This window comes from Eretmochelys imbricata, chromosome 1, assembly GCF_965152235.1.
Source record: "Eretmochelys imbricata isolate rEreImb1 chromosome 1, rEreImb1.hap1, whole genome shotgun sequence".
Taxonomy (NCBI): Eukaryota; Metazoa; Chordata; order Testudines; family Cheloniidae; genus Eretmochelys; species Eretmochelys imbricata.
Genome location: NC_135572.1, coordinates 100885296 through 100908627, shown reverse-complemented (window position 1 = coordinate 100908627; position 23332 = coordinate 100885296). Strand labels below are relative to the sequence as shown.

Sequence of the window (23332 nt, the reverse complement as noted above, 5' to 3'; positions counted from 1 at the left end):
GGACCCCTGCTCTCTTGTTAGCTCGGCCCCACTCTGTCTCACCCAGGCAATTCCAGCTCACACAGAGGACAGGACCCCCCCTGGCCTCCTGACTCCCTCATTAGCCTGTCTGCCCTGTCAATCAGGCTGACCTGGAGCATCGGCCTCTCCCCATTGTTCCTGGGGACTGTCAGTCTCAGGGTCCTGATTTCCCATTGATCCCTTCCCCTTTCCTTTGGTACTGGGAGCTAGCCAACCAAAACACCCCCACTGAGTTTTAGTGTCCCCTTACACAGTGGCCATCTCTCCCTGAAATTATATGGTAAAATCAAGCTAATCAATGCCAGGTTTTTCTCTCTAGTGAATTGACAATTGATTTCTATTCATTTATCAAGGTCGGTACAAATACAAAAAAATATTGTGCATGTTCATAGACAAACTAGATTGCAAAGTGTCAAGCATGGTTCCTAGTGCTGTAAAGTTTGGGCACCTCTGATATATAGTTAAACACAAGTACAATAAATGCACACATACAGTAAAAGAGAGAGGATTCCTGGAATGCATCTTTTTAATTTTCTTTTAACAAACCCATATTATAGCCACAATAAAACGTTCCAGAGTTATATACAGCATCATAACCACATATGTAAGATGGCTGAGTATTTTGCCTAGTGTCTCGGACTCCTAGAATGTATTTTGCTTGGTTTTGTACAAAAATATCTGCACATAATCTTTTGCTTAAATAATTAGTTTCTTAAGGCATCAATAGGCACTACATACCACAGCTATGTATATAAGAAGCTAAATGTTACTGTAAATGTAATCATTTGAGAGGTAGTAATCTCTGTCCCCTATACTGTGAGAGGAGGACATTTCTGACAAGTACAATGTTTTCTGGAGAGAGCTCCATCATATTGCACCTTAAAACAAAGGAAAGACCCTGGGAACCTGCCGTTCCCACTGTAGAGTTCTGCAGTCATCCCATGGAAAGCTATGTGTATTTCCCAAATACCATACAACAGGTAAAGATCTCACTCTGATAAATTATTCTGATCAACAGAAGCTTCATCATTAAAGAATGTTCTTAGCCTTAGTGAAATCTGTAATAGCGACCACTACTTGAGACTCTGAGGCTGTTTGTCTATACTGCAGCTGGGAGAAAGCCTTCCAGCCCAGGTGGACTTGTGCTAGCAGGACTCGAGTTGGTGCACTAACAGCAGCAGCATGGACAGCAGGCTTGGGCGGCACTCAGGCTCCTTGCCCACCCGACACACTAGGTCTGAGCTCGGGTGGCTAGAGCCATGTCCACCCTGGTATTTTTAGCGAGCTTGCTCAAGTGAATCTAGTGCAAGTCTGCCTAGCTATACTGGGAGGCTCCCAGCTGCAGTGTAGACATACCCTCCAGGTGAGACTATGGTTTTAATAAAGTCAATGACAATTTTGCCACTGACTTCAACAGGGCCTGGATTTCGTCCTTGCAGCCTTTTCCTACAGAAAATCGATTTGTTTTCTGCTAAAGGGAAAGGGCAGACTCTTTCTTTTGCCTCTTCAAAAAATGTCTGGAGTGCACTCAACATGGAAACCATATCATCTCAGACATTTAAAATTAGACTGGACAAAGCACTAGTAAATATGCTCTAAGGAACTATCTTGCACATAAATGGAGATGGTCTACAGCAGGTGACCCAACAGACCTTTTCCAGCTCTAATTTCTACAAGTCCCACTTTGCTGAATGAATCACCTTGAAAATTTCTTCAGTAGAGTCTGGGATCAAAAAGAAAAAAAAGTTTTTGTATGAAGACTATAGAAGACTGCAAGCATTGTAAGACAGGGGCCCTGGGTGAAATCCTGGCCCCTTTGAAGTCAAATGGGAGTTTTGCCGTTGACTTCAGCAAGGCTAGGATTTCACCCAATATGTTTGTACATTCATAGAGTGCCTACCACAATTGACCTAGGTCTGAATTGGGACACCAGGATACTACTGCAATATAAAACAAAAATAAAATATTTAGACATACAGAATATTAATCTGCAAATACTCTAGTAATGTCCTAAACTGCACTCTAATTACATACTTGCAAATTCTGAGTGTAAAATCTGTATAGAATCTGGATGCAGCTCTATTGGCCCTTGTTTCTATAGTAGGACAGTATCCGGAAGGGTATCTGTTATATTTAATTTTTTACTTTTACACTGGGTAAGATATAAATAAATAATTCTGTCCATGGGTAACTGATTCTATCTGCAATTATTTATCACCGTTTTTTATGGCCACCTATTTTACAATTATTCTGATAATGATGGGGATACTTTAGACGTGTTTTAAAATAAAAAAGTCTGACCTCTTAGACGTATACTCCAAAAGTTTTAAGTGAGCTGCAAATCAGCATACTGTTTTTGAACAGATTCTTTTTAAGGTTCCGGGGCTTCTCTTTATGATCCAGGCAGTTTTCAGACTTAGCAGACTCCAGACATCTCCTTAACCCATGCAGGAAAAATGCCAGTCATCTTTATGTGAACAAAATAATCTTTCACTTAAAAACGCAGGAAGAGTATACAAAAAGACTGTAGCTGCATGCAAATACCTCACGTTACAACATTCACAAGATAAAATAAGGGTCTCTCATTTCAAATCTCTTAATCAGTCCAATGGAAATTAAGACATGAGCACAATAATCTGTATTGTAAGTACATTATGTACCTAAATGTGAACAAAATCTGATGTTATTTTCTGTTCATTTTGCAGAATACTGTAAAGCTGCCATTTTCAGAAACCCGAATTATCCCCTCATTTTGATTTCTAAAATATAATTCTCCCTCCTCTCTCTCTGCCCCCTCTGTTCTCTTCTTCCCTTCCAACTTCTTACTCCTCCCACTTCATTCTCCACGACATCTTCAGTGCTGTTCTCAATCATATATGTATAATACATATAGTATGCACATATATAAAATACATGTTACACATGTATATATTATACATTTAAGTGCAAAACTCAACTTAACTTTAATTATGGAGCTAGAACTGGCACCTCCATAATAACTGGCTTGATTTGCAGAGGTGCTGAGTACCCAGTGACTCCCAAGCTGGGGAGGCACAGCACTTCTGAAAAAGAGGTGACATATGTATATTTATCATTTTAAACTCTAAAACCCATTTCTTGCGCCCCTGCCATTAGACTCCTGTTGGCTTGAGTCAATCCTTCCAAAGGCTAGGCTTCCAGTCAGTGACTGACAGTAAGTGCAGCCTCCAACAGTACACCGAGGGTGGTCTGCATCTATAACAGTGGAAAACTAAGACCAGACAGAACCAGAAGAATGGTCTTTTTCTCTGCCTGGTTTGTATTTTTTTTTTTTAAAGAAATGTATAGGCTGCTCAAAAAACCAAACAAACACACAGCATCACTAAACTAAACACATCCATCATGTTACCATGGAAATCTGCCCAAATCAAATGAATGATGTCAGGCCTGATTTTATTGTAATCAGCCAATTCCCTTTTACCACTTCCATTCAAGTATTTTCATGCTGTCTGATCTGTATAGTCATCTACACAATTTGTATAGTTTAAATTTATACCGGTCACTTAATGTAACCTGCAATACGCACATAACAGTTCTGGTATCCTACATGAATTATGGTATTGAATGACAACTTTTATTTAAAAAGGATTTTGAGAGAAAGAGAGAAAATATTACAAACATTAATAAAACTTCTCGATGAATGACATGTTAGTCCCATAATTCTTTATGGAAATAACATTACCCACCACATCTGAACATTTTCTCATTACTGTGATCAAAAATCAAAATACTGTAAAATATTAAATAAGAGTTACAGTTTTAGAGCAAAAAAATTGAAAAATTTGTAATTGTAATTTTTCCTGATAGGTAAATTTAGCTGTTTGCAGCAGTTTGAGTTGCTTCTGTATTTCCTAGTTATTAATAATGATACTATCTCTAATACTGATTTAAAAGAGAAAGACACCAAATTTTTTAAAATAAATTTTGATGATATCATGTAACATATAGAGATACAAGTTACTTTTAAAGAATAACCAGAACAGTAACCACCACTTTATTTGGGGGTTTAGGAACAGTCAGTGTCATCCGTTAACACTACTTTGAAATATTGCGTATAGTAGACATTTCTTCTTGGCTTTTGCTCTTTATGAGTCTATCCAGCAGGTGGCTTTGATCCTCTTTCTGCTGGTAGATAAACATATCAACTAAAGTTTTTTCATCAGAAGCGATCATCAGTGCTGCAGTAGGAAGTTAGTAGCTACATTAAGGTCATTATTTGAAGCTCTCAGAGCTTCCAAAGCATCTACCCTGGAAAATCCCATTTCCATAAGTCGTGCAACCTGTAAGAGAAATAAAAAAGAACACCTTTAATCACAGTTTTATTAATTTTTCCTTTTAAAGTTATCATATAGCAGCAAAGCCGTACGGTTTATTACTGAACAGTCTGTGCAATGACAGGTCTTTTTTTTTTAAATATCAAACACTTATCTGATATGGCGTGGTTGGATGAGCCAGAAAACATTACTGCAGTTGGTAAAATACAGTTTGCAATAAAACAGTAATTCCAGTGGTGAGTAGGTACTTGAGAAGCATCTTTCACATGCTACAATATAATTTTGATGGCTAACTTTTTGCATGCCAACTTTCTTTTATACATGCTGACTCAAACAGCACTGCATTTAAATCCAGTTTTGTTTTATGTTATAACACAGTGTGATAGATTCAATACCTAGATGGATAAATCATACCAGTTTCAAGCTGGAGGAACTGTAAAATCTACATTTTTTTATTGGGTTTAGTTATAAGTGAAAATCTGACTGATTTCTTTTGAAATAGTTTTATTTTTATTCCAATCACAGGACAGTAAACTAAAATTTCTGGCAAAATTCACCAAATGGTCATGGCAGCAGAAGCACTCTCTATTACGCTCTTACTGGGGGATAAGGCCTGAAAGCAGACAGCATAGCCCCAGAAGTGGGAAGCCACGAGCAGGCTGGGAGATACTTTGATTCCTCCTCCACTGGCAGGTCCCTATGGAGCCTGCATTGAAGATTAAAACTGCCCTTCCCCAAAAGGAAACATTGAGAGATGGGTAGGTATCAGTGCAACTGCCTGTTCCCTCTAGGGCACAGCAGCAAATATGCACTTTCCTGCATCACAAGACTAATAGATTTCCAAGGGACATTGTGGTCCCTAGTCTGACCGCATGTGTAACACAGGCCACAGAACTTCCCCAAAATAATTCCTTTTTAACTAGAGCATATCTTAACAAAAAAAATCCAATCTTGATTTTAAAATTGCCAGTGATAAACAATCCATCATGACCCTTGGTAAGTTTTTCCAATCGTTAATTACCCTCATTTTAAATATTTATGTCTTATTTCTAGTCTGAATTTGTCTTAGTTCAACTTCCAGCCATTGGAGTTTGTTATACAGTTCTGTTGGACTGAAGAGGTCTTTATCAAATATTTGTATCCAGTCACTGCTTAACTTTCTCTTTGTTAAATTAAATAGATGGAGCTCCTAGAATCTATCTATCACCAACTAATCCTTTAACCATTCTTATGGCTCTTCTCTGAATCCCTCCAATTTATCAACCTCCTTCTTGAATTGTGGGCACAAGAACTGCACACTGTATTTCAACAGCAGTCACCACAGTGCCAAATACAGAGGTAAAATAACCTCTTTCCTCCTACTTGAGATTCCTCTGCTTATGCATCCAACAATCACATTAAGCCCTCTGGCCACAACGTTGCACTGGGAGCTCATGTTCAGCTGCTTATCCACCACGACTCCCCAATTTTTTCAGAGTTACTGCTTCCCAGAATAAAGACCCACCATCATGGTAGTATGGCCTACGTTCTTTGTTCCTAGATGTGTATTTTTTACATTTAGCCGTATTAAAATGCAAATTATTTGCTTGCGCCCAGTTTACCAAGTTATCCAGACCTGTCCTCTTCATTATTTATCACTTCCCGAACCTTTATGCTGTCTGAAAACTTTATCAGTGGTGATTTTATGTTTTCTTCCAGGTCATTGATAAAAACGTTAAATAGTGTAAATAGAGTGAATCTATAGCATTTGTATCTGGAAATGCAGACTGTGCAGATTCTGAACATAATTTTGACTGGATGTTGGCAAGAAAGCTGCATTTTGTTTTTTTGGCAGTACTTTCAGTATTGTAACATTTATCCTGGATTTCAAAAATATTTTTCTCTGATTTAATCTATGCATATATTACTAAAGGTTTTGAAAACTAATAAATTGTCAGGTTGTCAAATAGGTCACTGATAATTTTTGTGTGAGTGTCCTTTTTAAATGCAACATTTATGTCTCATCTTTATGGGAAGAATGAATTATGCTACTTTTGACATCTTTGCAACAATAGTCTCACATCAAACTAGATTTCATAACCAGCAGCATCTAAAAGTCCCTGTGTGGCGAATGGTGACCAAATAGCAAGTGTGAAAAATTAGAATACTTTTTTTCCTCCCAGGTTGGGGGGATAGCTGCCTATATAAGAAAAAACCTGTAATATCGATCAGGACGGGATAATATCAGGACGTCTGGACAGGGCCAGCCCACAACATTTTGGCACCTGAGGCGGGGAGCTCAAATGATGCCCCCATGCCCCCTCGTGTGGGCCAAAACTTTGAAAGGTCCCAATTCTGACTTCTTCCTGTTCTACTCCTCTCCTGGTACTGCTCTGCTACCTACCCCAATAAAGGAGAACTAGCAATTTAAAATACCTTGTTCAAAAATGTTAAGTAACACTTAACTTTTAAAAGCCTGAACAGCAAATGTAACTTTTCTTGTCTGCATAGTAAACACTGGCATTTTTATCTGTTTGAATAATCGAAGTGGTGCTTTCTGTGCCTTCTTGGTTGCAAAGATTTGAACTGCTTCCTGAAGGTCATGCTCTATTGAGATGGTTGCAAGGCCGACCAACCTCTCCTGTGTCATTGTGGAGCGTAGATGTGTTTTTATTAGCAGCTTCTCCAAGCTGAAGTTTTCTCCACTGGCAACTGTTACAGGAAGTGTTAGAAGTATGTGCAGAGCAACAAAAGCATTTGGAAAGAGGGCGGTCATCTTATTTGTGCACATATATTCCAGAACAACCTTTGGAGTTGATCTCGCCTACATGTATCTTGAAAGGTTTTCAGTTCATCCCCTAAACCACTCGCATCAATATTGTGCATGTCATCATGTGTCAACACTGTCTCTAGTCCGTGCATTGCTGGTGTAGGTCTTTTTCAGGTATAGTGAGGAGTTTTGGAATATTATACAACATCCCAAATATACTGCTGTGTTCCTTGAGCTGCACGAAACGTTCTTCAACTGACTGTATTGCACTATCTAGCACCTGGTTAAAGAATTCAACTTTGAATTGTTGTTTGGGGTCTCTTATGGAATTATCCCATGCCTCGTAATCAAAATGTCTTCTTCTTTGGTGACTCTTGTATTCTTGAATGGGTGGGAAAATAGCTTCAGTGTGAAGTTCCTCTGCCAACCTCTGTGCACTCTTCAGAACGTTTGGAAATCCCTCATCTGACTAGTAAGACTGTAGGTATGACTTTGCTTTGTACAGTTGTTCCATTGCTCCAGGTATATCAAGGTCAACACCATGGAGTCTCTTGCTTACAACATTTATTTCAAACAGCATGTCATGCCACAACACTAAGCCACACAGAATTTTGAAGTTATATATGTTTCTGGTGATTTCATTTCCCTCTACCACTGTTCTCCCACAAACAGTTCCTGTCATAGCATTATCCTTCATAATGGCAACTATGGCATCATCTATCTTCCCAATTTGGTGTTTGATAGGCTTTATCGCCTCCACTCAACTTTCCCATTTTGTGGCCCTCAGCGGTTTCAGTGTCAGAGAGGATGTTCCCAGATGTTGCTTCAAAGTTTGCCATCGATGAGTTGATGCAGAGAAAAACACACAGATGCTTTGAATTACATTAAAAAATTCAGCAGCCTCACTAGAAGCTGATGCTGCATCACTGACCATCAAGTTCAATGAATGAGAACTGTATGGGACAAAAAAAGCTTGAGGGTTTAACTCTCTGATCCGTGTCTGCACTCCTCTGTTCTTTCCTCTCATGTTGGCACCATCATCGTAGACCTGACCTCTTATGTCAGCTATCGCAATTCCCGTATCTTCCAGCTTTTTAAGAAGCACATTTGTCATACCAGCTCCTGTAGTATCATCAATGTCAATAAATTCTCAAAAATGCTCTCTGACAGTCACCACTGCAGGGACATTTTCACTAGGTTCTGGTGTTGTTACAAAATGCACCATTAAAATCATTTGTTCCATATGGCTGATGTCAGGAGTGCAATCCAGAATAACAGAGTAATATCTTGCTGACTTCAGATCTGCCACAATCTTCTGTTTGACTTTTGTTGCCAGTAACTGTATGATCTCATTTTGAATTGTTTTTCCAAGGTAGTGGTGTGTGTACATTTCTTTGGTGGTTTCAGAGTAACAGCCATGTTAGTCTGTATTCGCAAAAAGAAAAGGAGTACTTGTGGCACCTTAGAGACTAACCAATTTATTTGAGGATAAGCTTTCGTGAGCTACAGCTCACTTCATCGGATGCATACTGTGGAAAATACAGAAGATGTTCTTATTCATACAAACCATGAAAAAATGGGTGTTTACCACTACAAAAGGTTTTCTCTCCCCCCACCCCACTCTCCTGCTGGTAATAGCTTATCTAAAGTGATCACTCTCCTTACAATGTGTATGATAATCAAGTTGGGCCATTTCCAGCACAAATCCAGGTTTTCTCCTCCCCCCCCCTTTTTTTCCCCACACACACAAACCCACTTTCCTGTTGGTAATAGCTTATCTAAGGTGATCACTCTCCTTACAATGTGTATGATAATCCAGATGGGCCATTTCCAGCACAAATCCAGGGTTTAACAAGAACGTCTGAGGAACGGGGGTGGTGGGGTAGATAGGAAAAAACAAGGGGAAATAGGTTACCTTGCATAATGACTTAGCCACTCCCAGTCTCTATTCAAGCCTAAGTTAATTGTATCCAATTTGCAAATGAATTCCGATTCAACAGTCTCTCGCTGGAGTCTGTCCTGTAGTAGGTGACTTCTGGGAACTCTTCTGGCTCTATCAATCTGTTTCTTCACTTCCGCAGATGGGTATTGTAGTTGTAAGAATGCTTGATAGAGATCTTGTAGATGTTTGTCTCTGTCTGAGGGGTTGGAGCAAATGCGGTTGTATCGCAGAGCTTGGCTGTAGACAATGGATCGTGTGGTGTGGTCAGGGTGAAAGCTGGAGGCATGTAGGTAGGAATAGCGGTCAGCAGGTTTCCGGTATAGGATGGTGTTTATGTGACCATCGTTTATTAGCACTGTAGCGTCCAGGAAGTGGATCTCTTGTGTGGACTGGACCAGGCTGAGGTTGATGGTGGGATGGAAATTGTTGAAATCATGGTGGAATTCCTCAAAGGCTTCTTTTCCATGGGTCCAGATGATGAAGATGTCATCAATATAGCGCAAGTAGAGTAGGGGCGTTAGGGGACGAGAGCTGAGGAAGCGTTGTTCTAAGTCAGCCATAAAAATGTTGGCATACTGTGGGGCCATTTGGGTACCCATAGCAGTGCCGCTGATTTGAAGGTATACATTGTCCCCAAATGTAAAATAGTTATGGGTAAGGACAAAGTCACAAAGTTCAGCCACCAGGTTAGCCGTGACATTATCGGGGACAGTGTTCCTGACGGCTTGTAGTCCATCTTTGTGTGGAATGTTGGTGTAGAGGGCTTCTACATCCATAGTGGCCAGGATGGTGTTATCAGGAAGATCACCGATGGATTGTAGTTTCCTGAGGAAGTCAGTGGTGTCTCAACTCTTCTTAGATGCTCCTGGAGAATAGCATCAGCATATACAGCTGATCTGAAGTGCTGCGCAGTGCTAGGTTTTGGGTAGCAAGCATTCTCACAATGGCAATGAGCCTTTTCAGAACATTTTGCCAGTAAAGAGACTGATGCAATCTTCTCTTGATGCTGATCATCTATGGTGGCCTTTAACCTTAGTCTCATCTCAGGCTCTTTCCACCTATGGAATGCTCTCTGGTGATTTGCTGCCTTCTCATGGCATGCCAGATTTCTAGCCAGATTTTTCCAGTCCTTTGTTCCTATAGAACCGAATGTGGCTGGAATATTAGACTGGAAGAGTTTGCCACAAAAACAGTATGCAGCATTCTGAGTTTTTGAGTACATAAGCCATGGCCTCTCACTTTGTCACCATTGGGGATTTCACGCCAGTAATGTGTTGGATGGAAACTTCTATTTTCATTGTCTTTGGGGAACATGAAATTTTTCACTTGCTGTAGCCCATGCAGGACAAGGAAGTCCCTCAGGCTACTGCTCAAGTGGGTCCACAGTCCTGGATCATCTAGACTTACGGAACTAAACTCAGCAGCAGCAGCAGCTGTTTCTTGCACCTCCACCACACTCTCTCTGATCTACACTTTTCTTCAGGAATGTGCATGGTTACATCCATTGGAGATGGAGATGTGGATGGTGCAGTAGCTGCACAACTGCACTCTGGTTAACTGGAAGATCAGGCATCTCCTCACCACTCACATCCTTACTGGGGTCGGAAGGCTCACCATGAACATTTGTGTCTATATATCTCAGGAGAGCTCCTTCCTGCTTAGATAGAAAAGCTTCCTTTGCTTTCTTTCTTTGTCTGAATGCTGCCCCAGAGGGTCATTTTTTTCTTTCACTCATGACTGCTGTTCTGTGCCAGCTATAGTGGCTCTCAATGCTCAGTTGAAGCGGACAAATAAGCAGGCTGGTAGCAGGGCCTGAGTGAGGGAAAATATCAGCGTCTTAAGGCCCTAACTGGCTCCTACTAATTCAGTTGACTGCCTGTTCTCCTCAAGAGGGCTCAGGGAAGCAGCAGGAAACAGGAAACTCCCAGAGAAGCTAGTGTTAATCAGTCCAGGCTCCTGGGGATGCTAGAGAGGTACATAAGAGGCTCCTCCTCCTCTCTCTCTCCCTGCAGCTCCTGCTGCTTTCTGTTATTCCCTCTCACCTTTTCTCCTGCCTGCCTGTTACGTCTCTTGTGCCCTCCTTCCTCCAGCACAGCACTCCACCATCTCTGTGCATCTAGAGCAGAGAGAATACATATGCACCAGCAGCAGACACAATTTTCTACACTCCGGGTCCTAGTGGCGCCCCCCCACAGTCTGGCACCTGAGGCGGCTGCCTCAGTTCGCCTCATCGTAAGGCCAGCCCTGCATCTGGTCACCCTAGATGGGGTTTACCAGGTCTTCGTGATCCCCTGCTGGAGGACCCACTGCTCTACTACATCCCACCCCAGGAAAAAGCTTTCTGAGAGGAAAAGGGAATAGGCACGATCAATAGGCACCAACTTTTAGTTTTCCCAGGAAGTGCTCCACCCCCGCTCTGCCCTGAGGCCCTGCCCCTTGCTCCTACCTTGCTCCTTCCCCCAAAGCCTTGCCTTCTCTCTGTCTCTTCCCACCCCACTCTCCCGAGTCCCCAACCTCACTCCGGCTCCCACCCCCTGCCCTTACTCCACTGATGTCCATTCCAATTAGGTGTTCGCACGTTGTGTGCACAGATGTCGGAAACTTTTTCCCTTAGCAGCTCCTGTCAGGAGGGCAGGGGAACCCCCTAGAGAGGCGCCCTTATGGCAGTGTGTATATTGTACCCTGCTGGCCCAACCCTCCTTCGGTTCCTTCTTGCCGTTGACTCAGACAGAGGGGGAGGGGTATGGGTATTGTAGTAGACATGAACAACACATCTCGAAGAACAACAATTACGAGAGGTAAGTAACCATCTTTTCTTCTTCAAGTGCTTATTCATGTCCATTGCAATTAGGTGACTTCCAGGCTTACCATCAGAGGTGGGTAGGAGTCATGGAACAATTGATTGGAGGACAGCCCTGCCAACTGCTGCATCATCTCTGGCCTGCTGGTTGATGGCATAATGGGCTGTGAATGTATGCACTGAAGACCAGGTAGCTGCCTTGCAGATCTCATGGATGGGGCCTGCACCAGAAAGGCAGTCGAAGACGCTTGCGCTCTGGTCAAATGGGCCATGATTGCTGGGGCTGGGACCTTGGCCAACTCATAGCACATGCGAACGCAGTCTGTGATCCAGGGCGATATGCGTTGCACAGAAATTGGAAGGCGCGTCATTCTACTGGCTATGGCCACGAACAATTGGGTTGATTTGTGGAAAGATCTCGTGCACTCTATGTAGAATGTGAAGGCTCTTCGAACATCCAGCATGTGTAAGCTGTGGTGCTATGGGCTTGTATGGGGCTTTGGAAAGAACACTGGCAGACAAATATCCTGTCCCATGTGGAATTGGGAGACCAGTTTGGGGAGGAATTTAGGGTGCAGTCTAAGCTGCACCTTGTCCTTATGAAACACCATGTAAGGGGGTTCAGAGGTGAGAGCTCTCAGCTCAGAGACCCTCCTTTCCGACGTAATGGCCACCAGGAACGCTACCTTCCATGAAAGGTAGAGGAGGAAACAAGTGGCCAGGGGTTCGAATGGTGGGCTCATGAGTTTGGAGAGGACCAGGTTCAGATTCCAGGTTGGGACTGGAAGACGAGAATATGGGTACACCCTCCAGTCCCTTAAGGAAGCGCACCACCATGGGATTTGAGAACACCGAATGCCCAGATTCCCTTGGATGGAAAGCTGAGATAGCTGCCAGGTGCACTCTGATACACGAGAGAGACAAGCCTTGTTGCTTGAGGTGTAGCAGGTAGTCCAGAACAAATTGGGATAGAAACCTGGAGCGGTGGAATACGTTTGGGTTCACACCAGCAGGAGAACTTTTTCCACTTTGCCAGATATGTTGCCCTGGTAGAAGGTTTCCTATTACCAAGGAGAATCTGTCTCACTGGCTGAGAGCACTGGCTCTCCATGGGATTTAGCCATGGAGTTTCCAAGCCATGATGTACAGAGACTGTAGGTTCGGGTGGAGAAGGCACCCATGGTCCTGTGTGATCAGATCTGGGTAGAGGGGCAGGACTATCGGTGCGTCTTCAGACAGCTCTAGGAGAGTCATGTACCAATGCTGCCACAGCCAAGACGGGGCAATCATGATTACCATCACCCTTTCCCTGAGAATTTTGAGCAGGACCTGGTGGACCAGCAGGATTGTAGGGAAGGCATACTTCAGCCCCTCGCCCCACAGTATTAAGAGCACGTCAGAAATTGAACCCAGGCTGTGGTTTTGAAATGAGCAGAACTGAGGGCACTGTCTGTTGTCTTTGGTGGCAAAGAGATCTACTTGGGGATAACACCACCTTTGGAAAACTGACTGTATGATGTCTGATCTGATTGACCACTCGTGAGCCTCATAGGAGCTGCTGAGGTGATCTGCCAGCTCGTTCTGTACCCCCGGGTGGTAGGATGCTTCCAGCTGAATGGACCGGGATATACAGAAGTCCCAGAGGAGAAGGGTCTCGTGGCAGAGGGGTGAGGAGCGAGCTCCGCCCTTTTTGTTTATGTAGAACATGGCAGTGGTGTTGTCTGTCAGGACTCTCACGCTGTGACCTTGCAAAGTGGTGTGAAAGGTTTGACAGGCCAGACGAACCGCTCCAAGCTCCTTCAGGTTGATACGGATGGGTATCTCGTCTTGCGACCACAGACGCTGTGTTCTCAGATCCCCTAAGTGTGCATCCCAGCCCAGATCTGATGTGTCCGTTATTAGCGTCAGAGAAGGAGGGGGCGCAGCAAAGGGGACTTCTGCACAGACTACTGGTCAGTTCAGCCACCAACACAGGGACTCTCGGACCTGCCCGGGTATTGTTACTATCAGGTTCGGGGGGGTCTCAGGACGGGCAGTAACATGCTGCGAGCCATGCCCATATGGGCCTGAACCTCAGTCTGGCATGCTTGACCATGGATGTATAGGCTGCCATATGTGCTATTAGCTAATTCCTGACAGTCGTGGTGGGGTATTGTAACATTGTCCTGACAATTTGCTCTATGGCTTGAAATCTGGGCTCTGGAAGGCTTGCTTTCACCTGTACTGAGTCCAGGACCGCCCCTCTGAACGCTATCCTTTGGGTAGGTATGAGTGATCACTTGTGTATGTTGAGGAGGAGCCCCAGTCTGTGAAAGGTGACAATTGTCACTTGGGACTGTACCTGGTCCGTGGATCGTCCTGTCAGTAGCCAGTCGTCGAGGTACAGGTACACTCAAATTTGTCTTTTTCACAGGAAGGCCACCACCACCGCCATGCAGTTGGTGAACACGTGGAGGGCTAAGGACAGACTGAACGGGAGCACCGTGAACAGGTAGTGCTCTTGGTTTATTACAAACCGGAGGAAGCATCTGTGTGCCGGATGGATGGCAATGTGGAAATAGGCATCCTTCATGTTGAGGTCAGCGTACCAATCTCCTGGATCCAGTGACGGGATGATAGTGCTTAGGGAGACCATGTGGAACCGGAGCTTGACCATAAATTTGTTGAGTCTGTGAAGGTCAAGAATGGGTCGGAGACCCCCCTTTGCCTTGGGGATTAGGAAGTAACGGGAGTAAAATCCCTTTTCCCTTAGATCCTGGGGAACCTTCTCCACTGCCCCATCTCGAGGAGTGAACAGACCTCCTGCATAAGTAAGTTGCTTGTGAGAGAGGTCCCTGAAGAGGGACGGGGAAGGAGGAGAACTGGAGGGAGTATCCCATCTGTATCGTGCGTAGGACTGAGCAGTCCGATGTTATACAGGACCATGCACGGTAGAAGTGGGATAGCCGGTTTAAAAACCAGGGGAATAGATCCTGGAACTGGGTTGGTCGGCTGTCCTCGAGTGTGCCTTCAAAACCCTTGCTTGTTCCCTGGCTGGGGTTTATTCTGGTCTTGGTCAGGCATGTTATTTGACAGTCTACACCTAGTATTTCTGTCCTGTCTGTGACATGGGTTATGCCTGGGGTGAGGTTGGTACTGCCTCTGCTGCAGAGGCTGGGGCCTGAAGGGCTTCCTCTGGTTTGCTGGTGTATGCATCCCTAGAGATTTCAGCGTGGCCCTAGAATCCTTAAGGCTGTGTAGCCTGGAGTCAGTTTGCTCTGAAAAGAGGCCCAAGCCCTCCAAGGGTAGGTCTTGCAGGGTGTTTTGGATCTTGTGGGGAGGCCAGACACCTGTAACCACGCTGAACACCGCATGACCACTCCTGAGGCTATGGTTCTGGCCGCAAAGTCAGAGTAGGGGTAGGAGTAGGGTGGCAGAACAAGAACTCGTAGCCCTTGGATGGGGTGAAGTATTTTCTTTCCACCCCCCTGGCTGTTGGTGTGATGGAGGCCGGGGTTTGCCAGATTGTATTGTAGTTGCTCTGTATGGTCTTTATCAGAGGGAGCGCAACTCTGGAGGGACCTCCAGGAGCCAGGATGTCCACCATCGGATCCTCCTGCTCGACAGTTTCCTCCACCTGGAGGCCCATGTTGAGGGCAATCCTGCAGAGAAGCTCTTGGTGGGCCCTATGGTTGATCAGTGGCGGTCCTGAAACTGATGTACCCGCCACCGCTTCGTCTGGGGAAGAGGAGGACGTGAGCTGCTGTTGGTTGCCCTTGTCCTGACCTTCCTGTAAGTCCTCATGGTCCTGGGCTGCGTCAGGACCCAACGAGGCTGCCACCTCCTGAGATGTTGCCTGTCTTGGTAACAGCGCGAGCACTGGACCTGTCACTGTCAGCTGCTCTTGGGGATCCGAGGGCGGTCTAGAGAGTGTGGCCTCTCTCACCCTCAAGGTGTGCCTATATGGTGACCTAGAGTGGCGTCGCGTAGAGTGCCCAGACCTAGACGCTCTAGAAAGAGTGCCCTGTTGTTGATGATAGGCCCATGGGGTCCAGAAAGGCCACTGTCCTGGAGGTGGCCACTGTAGCTGCCACACTGTGTGGGACTCTCTGCTGCTCACGGTCTGGTGCCTGATGTAATTAGAGCGACTGGAGTTGGCTTCGGAGCCGGAGGATGCTGACGGAGAGGACCAAGGCAGTGCCGATCCTTGAGCAGCCACAGGATGCCATGAGGTGCGAGTTGGGGACTGGTGCCAAGATGATTGGGACCACGAACAGTACAAGGTGTCCCAGGACTGAGGTCTCTCATGTGGTGCTGGGGAGGTAGTTGGCACTGTGCTCCGGTGCTGGGTGACTGCCGGCATGATGGAACGGTGCCTAGTCGCTGACGAGGGTGCCGTGGGTACGTCGGCCTCCAGTGCCGTAACGTTGCGTTGGGTCGTGGGTGCCGGGGAGTGGCGTTACGCCGAGCTTGAATGGGAACGGTGCTGTGAGCAGTGCTGTATCGGTGACCTTGAGTGGCACACCATTGCTGGTTTCCCTCTGGACGGCACCTGCCTGGGTGGTGCTGGAGGCTTCTCCCTGCATGGGAGGGGATTTGGCGCCGACAGCTCGATGGGGTTCTTCGCTGCCTCAAATGTATCAGGAATGGAGGGGTGTTCCAGGACCTCCTCCAGCCACTCATTGGCACTGAAGTCGCTGGGCACCAGATTCAACGGGGCTTGTGGTGCCAGAGTCGACGGTGCCCGTTCCTGGTGGGGGCCCGCATCCTGTTTTTGCATGCCAGGAGCCTCTCTAAGCATCTTGGTTGCTCTTTGAGGGAAGTGCCCTCTTTCCCCCTTCTTATGACACTTAGCCGGTGCTGGAGAGGTTGAGCGGTTGGTTGGCATGCCTTGGTGCCGGTGATTTGTGGTGCCAGATCACGCATTGATGCCAGGACACTTCTGACCGAGGAACCCGGGCCTGGTACCAGGCGGTCTGGGCCCACTGGTTGCAGCGCGGCCTCCATGAGCAGCTGCTTAAGATGAAAGTCTCTTAGTGTGTGGCTTGAAGGCCTTGCAGATTTTGCAGTGCTCAGCCTGATGCACCTCTCCCAGACACCAGAGACAGGAGTCGTGGGGGTCGCTGTTAGGCATAGACGTGTGGCAAGTGGCGCAAGCTTTCAAATCCTGGGCTTGCGGCATTCCCTGCAGCCCAAGGCTGGTGCTGGAACTAACTCCCAGACACCTAAAACTACAAACTGTATCTAACTAACTTGATAACTATCTAAGAACAACTCTAACTAGAAAAACCAAATTAGCTAAGGGATAACTCGCAAGTGAGAGAGAGAAAGTTCCAGCGCCGTCAGGGACGGTAAGAAGGAACTGAAGGGGGGGTTGGGCCAGCAGGGTACTATATACAAAGCCATAAGGGCGCCACTCTAGGGGACTCCCACCGTCCCGATGGGAGCAGCTAAGGGAAAAAGTTTCCAAAGTCTGTGCACGTGACACACGCACACCTAATTGGAATGGACATGAACAAGCACTCCAAGAACATAGAAATTCCTGTCTTATTTTAATGAAACAGAACTGTATTTACTGAGTTTTATACTGCACATGTGTAGCCATTCACAGCTGGCATAAAATTTTTATTTGTGTTATGTGGCTTGATGTGTATACATGACGGCGTGTGGAAATTTTAGAGGGCAAGCTCAATGAAGGAGAATCAAAACTTCCCTAATAATAGCTCCACCCATATTCAACATGAATAATGCGAACCAATTGCCATTCTCCATTTGTTTACCATATTTGAATAGTAAAACTAGCTGGTTGTTTTTTAAAAAAAGCTATATACAAAGCCAGAAATTCTAAAATAAATTTGCAGCTCTAATCCCATAAACGCAATTGCATTAGTTCAATCTGTCTTTATGTTGTAACTGTCATTTAGTATTCTCGTTTGAGCTACCAACATATTAACTGTATAGAGGGTTACCACAGTATAATGTTACAGATTATGATAAATGGTACATGTAGCCAAACTCTCATCCATTTAAATTATGTTTTAAAATACAAAAATATTTACCTGTTCCTCAGAAACCTCAGCAGGTGGAGGTGCCTCTTGCTCAGACTGGCGATTATCTTGATAATTTGCATGATGTCTACGACGTAAAGGAGGAAAGAGTCGATTCCAGTTAATCACCCTGCCCTGAAACCAGATATTTATTATTATTAGTCCTTTAACCCAAAAAGGATATAAAAAACTGACAGTTTTGTATCAATTGTATTGAATAAAATGTTTATTTCAAACAATAACTTCTATAATATCATAGTCTTTAATAATTACAGTACTCAAAAGGGTATATTTTCTTGCTTTACTAATTAATCAAAATGTTTCTGCTACATTAAGGAAACATATACTAATAAATAGGAGCTATCTGTTGTATTTATTTCCTGTTTAAGGCTCATGTTAGTGTTCCATATGTGTGGAAGGAGCTGCAGCCCACCACCATGAAGGAGAGCAACTCTGAGTTCTGGTCTCTTGTACCCCAAGTAAACAGAGGTTTGACTGCTTCTGTTGCAACAGACATAAAACCTGATCTTTCACTTGCTCTGTGCAGCTGACAGGAGTTCCATGCACTGAATGCAGGATCAAGCCCATAACGTCAAGATGTGTGAGCACTTTGTATTACTTAACAGCAGCTCTGCTCACCGATTAAAGGTTGGAATCGATAACTCTGAAGTCTAGTTCTCCTTGGGCAGAAGGATAGTGGCTGAAACATAGATCATCACAGATGGGAAAGGCAAAAAATGCAGGAGATTAAGGAGGAGGCAATGAGTGGATTTCTCAGGGCACCAACAAAATCACAGAGGTAAACTCAGGATAAAGCCTACTGAGAATGTCTATGATACAGTTGCCATGTAAAAGTTTTCTGTCAAGGTTCCTCCCCCACTCTGAACTCTAGGGTACAGATGTGGGGACCTGCATGAAAAACCTCCCAAGCTTATCTTTACCAGCTTAGGTCAAAACTTCCCCAAGGTACAAAATATTCCACCCTTTGTCCTTGGATTGGCCGCTACCACCACCAAACTAATACTGGTTACTGGGGAAGGGCTGTTTGGATGCGTCTTTCCCCCCAAAATACTTCCCAAAACCTTGCACCCCACTTCCTGGACAAGGTTTGGTAAAAAGCCTCACCAATTTGCCTAGGTGACTACAGACCCAGACCCTTGGATCTGAGAACAATGAAAAAGCATTCAGTTTTCTTACAAGAAGACTTTTAATAAAAATAGAAGTAAATAGAAATAAAGAAATCCCCCCTGTAAAATCAGGATGGTAGATACCTTACAGGATAATTAGATTCAAAACATAGAGAACCCCTCTAGGCAAAACCTTAAGTTACAAAAAAAGATACACAGACAGAAATAGTTATTCTATTCAGCACAGTTCTTTTCTCAGCCATTTAAAGAAATCATAATCTAACACATACCTAGCTAGATTACTTACTAAAAGTTCTAAGACTCCATTCCTGGTCTATCCCCGGCCAAGACAGAATATAGACAGACACACAGACCCTTTGTTTCTCTCCCTCCTCCCAGCTTTTGAAAGTATCTTGTCTCCTCATTGGTCATTTTGGTCAGGTGCCAGCGAGGTTACCTTTAGCTTCTTAACCCTTTACAGGTGAGAGGAGCTTTCCCCTGGCCAGGAGGGATTTCAAAGGGGTTTACCCTTCCCTTTATATTTATGACAGATGGGAAAGACAAAAAATGCAGGAGATTAAGGAGGAGGCAATGAGTGGATTTCTCAGGGCACCAACAAAATCACAGAGGTAAACTCAGGATAAGGCCTACTGAGAATGTCTATGATACAGTTGCCATGTAAAAGTTTTCTACAGCCATCACTGTACTATCTAAGTGCCTGTATGAATCTAATACAGTTGAAATGACTTTGAAAAGATTCTCCTCCTTGCCTAGATTTACTCTATTAAATATCATGTTTCACATTTTGGCATTGTTCCAAAGTAAATGCATTTTGTACAAAGTGTGTTACAAAAACAGAAATTTAATTTAAAATGTAAATGTAACCAAACCACAGAAAAAGAATTGTAAGGGGCTTACTTTTTACAGTATAACGAATACATACAGTAACGTCAAGTGTTATTTACATAATTGTCCAGAGGTAACAGTGATGTATCAGCAAAGTTTTTTTTGACAGATTATGGGTAATATTAGAACCACTGCCCATGAAAAAAACATCTGTTCCTTTACAATCTCTCTGTTTTATGTGTTTTTTCCTGATGCTTGTGTGTCTATAAGGCAGCTTGTTCACCCTCACTCCCCGTGTCTCCCTCCCTCTTGTCTCTCACTATTGTGGAAAGGAGTCCTTCTTCCTTTCAGTTTGTATGGGATCTGGGCTTCCTTCCTGCAGCTGCTCTATTTTGGGCCTAGAACTCTTTCTCAGAAGACCTTCCTCTTAAAAAAGAGTTATTTTTTTTTCAGCTCTGCTTTTTCCTTTAAGCTTCGTTGGGCTGGGGCAATTAACTTAAAATCTAACCAGAATGTTGCATTAATGCAGTTTTGCTTGTATTTATTTCCTTTAAACGATCAAGGGACAAAAAGACATTGGTGTATTTAACAATGTATTCCAAGAAAAATTGATGTATTGAAGAAGGTTGTCTATGTTACGACATTTTTATTCTATGCATTGGAAATCATAAGGCATCAGACAGTCAAAAAATGTGCTAATTTATAAATGTACTGGTCTATCTGACAACTGAAATAAGTGTAGCTGCCTTTCCAACTGAACCTATAGCATCGTTAATTACTTATTTATTCTATTTGGTCTACAAAATCTTCACAAGTTCATGTTATTTGTCAACTGACACTGCAAAGGGACACCCTATCTCTCAGAAATGAGCCTTCTATTTGGCACCCGCAACACACAAAAACAAAGTGTTTTCAATCTTTAAAAAAGCAGTTTCTGTACTAACTATTTAGAGCATCACTTTAGCAACAGACATCTTACTAAACTACGGATGCAGATAATGTAGTAAGAACAGATTCAAGCAGATACCACAGTGACACATTTCCTAGAAATACCTACATCAGATCAGATAAGTAATTTTTCACAGCTTTAAATTGCCTTTAAATCATTTCACTGGCCTTTGGATCTAGGTGCCATTACCCCAGTATTCTTTATTAATTATAGGGAATATCATAAATGCAGCAATAATACGATCAGGCAAATCTGGAAAGTGTTTAAGGTTTAGCACTATATAAAAAGCTGAGAATTTAACTAAATCCAGCCCCAGAGCAGGTAGGATGGAAAAATCATCATGAAGTCAAGTAATCCCACATATGCCAGTTTTTAAAAATAGACAAAAAGGGGAGGAAAAAAAAAAAGACTACTCCCAAGCCTTGCCTTACAGGAAATCATTTTCAGACCCTCCCCCTGCATTCATACACAGTTTTATGGCAAATGTTAAATTGCAGTGTATTTTATGTCCCCTAACATACTTAATATGCAAATATCCAGGTACACTTCAGAGGAATATCTGCACTATGGTCGACTGACCTGACTGAATGGAGCGTCTCATCTTTTAAAGGGTCATCTATTATTAGCACATAATTTCTATGCAAAAGGAGCATATTTCATTGTAGATTTGCAATTGGCCTCTCCGCCACTCTCACTGACAGTGACATCTGTTCCAAGCTGTCTGGTGACATCCAAGCAGAGCTTGTGAATTGGCTGTTTATTATGTGAACTAAATTCAAATTTAATGATAAATAAGGGAGAACGTAAGAGGTTTCAGACCAGGCAATTCTAACCGTGCCACACCGCTCACACCCAGAGTCAATCCCAACAACTTTTTGAGATCTCCAGGTATCTTGGACAATGGTGATCTCAAGACTGCCCTAGGAAGATGTATGTGAAATCTCCCCCTGCCTTTCCCCATTCATGGTTCTCGAAAGCGGCTGCTGCTCGTGTTTTCTACGGGGGACTACCAGCTTGTGCCTCTTTTCTTAGCTCCGGTTTTAGTGCTCTACTTTATCAGTGGATGGAAGTCATGAAAGAATTACTGGAAGGAAGGAAACTTTCCCTTTGACCTCCCTACTTGTGCACCCTATTCCTCCAAGAGTCGTGGGATGGCTTTTTTTCCAATCTGGGTCTCGAAGCAGCAGAAAGTTTGTCACAGTGAGTAGGCAGGATGTCACCATCAGCTTTCAAACACTGGTTCCTAGAATTGGATGCTATGAAGAGAGGAGCTGTAGAAGGTCTATTCCCCATGTCAGGAGCCACCCCCTCTCTCTTAGGGTTGACCTGCATTATTTAGAAACTGTTTTAAAGTAACGGCTTGCTTCTTAGGCCACAGCAGAGAAGACAATTAAGTTGCATTACCATTAAAAATCAATGTTAGGGCAGAAATGATCAAGTTGCTGACAGTGCCTTCCCCACCACAGTCTCGTAGCTGGGAGAGGTTTTGTCTAGGCCAGCAGGGGAAAGTAAACGCTTGGACACTTTAAGGAATGCACACACCCTGCTCATGGCACTCAGCCTCCTCACAGGTTTGAGGAGGGGAGCTCCTTGGCTGATTGGTTGGATAGAGAGATGCAGCAAAAGTCTAACGGCTCCACAAACAAGGGGAGGTCTTATGAACCCTTCTTCACGCCCAGGGCACCATTCCTCACTAGGAATGAAAGCTCCTCCTTCTGCCCACTGGGATTAGAATAGGGGCGGGTTTGGGGGCCTTGCTGTGAGCATCGTGCTAGTTACCCTTTGGGGGCTGGGAAGGAATTTTTTTCTCACTGCCAGATTGACCTGGGCGGTGTGGATTGGTTTTTTCCTTTCTCTCAGCACCCCAGGGACCCAGTGGATATATCAGGTTGTGAAATTTATTTTATCACAACTTGGCAGGTGCCCAGTGCAGGTACACTTTCAATCGGGGGTCCTGTTCCCTGATAAACCGGAATTGGAAGCAGATTAGGAAAAGGCATCTCCTAGAGAAGGTGGGGAACGGGTTTGGGGCTCCAAATGGCTGGAACGGCAAGGAGACAACCCTCTCGATTGTCACAGGAGAGTGGTGGGGTCCCAGCAACAGTTCTGGGAGCATATTAATGGGATGAGGGGCTCACAGCATCTCTCCGCAAGGTGGTACAGGTTACAAATGAAGGATGGTCTGCACAGGACAAGTCATTGCTGGATAGTTCCCAGATATGTTACTTAATCAAGTTGTGAACTACTTAAACCACTTTCCTGGTATCTCATCTTTCTGCGGTATACAAGACAATGCACATAGCACATAAAAGACATACACTCCTTTTTGTATAGACTCAGGTAGAGTAATTTATAGTAATGAACCTAGTTACTCAGATCATACACACAACAAAAAAAGCACAAAAGTGCATTTTACTCAGTGTTTGCAAAATAAAAAAAGTTATATTTTGGGCAGCTACTAATTGTCAACTAAATAGCAATTAAACATCTGTCAATCCTATTCACTTAGATAGAGAAAGAAAATGTGTTTTAGAAGTTTTCTTGAAAGCTCTGTAAGCA

At 44.0% G+C, this 23332-nt stretch overlaps 1 protein-coding gene across 1 annotated transcript in view; it reads right to left on the bottom strand.

Moving 5' to 3' along the window:
- Positions 1-492: 492 nt before the first annotated feature.
- The window catches only part of UBAC2 (UBA domain containing 2), a 164423-nt gene continuing 141583 nt past the window's right edge, over positions 493-23332 (bottom strand). The window contains exons 8-9 of the mRNA XM_077812978.1: positions 17864-17986; positions 493-4340 (exon numbers count right to left, since the gene is read on the bottom strand). Coding sequence (XP_077669104.1) covers positions 4233-4340; positions 17864-17986 — 231 coding nt within the window. The 3' untranslated portion in view covers positions 493-4232. The remainder of the gene's footprint in view (positions 4341-17863; positions 17987-23332) is intronic.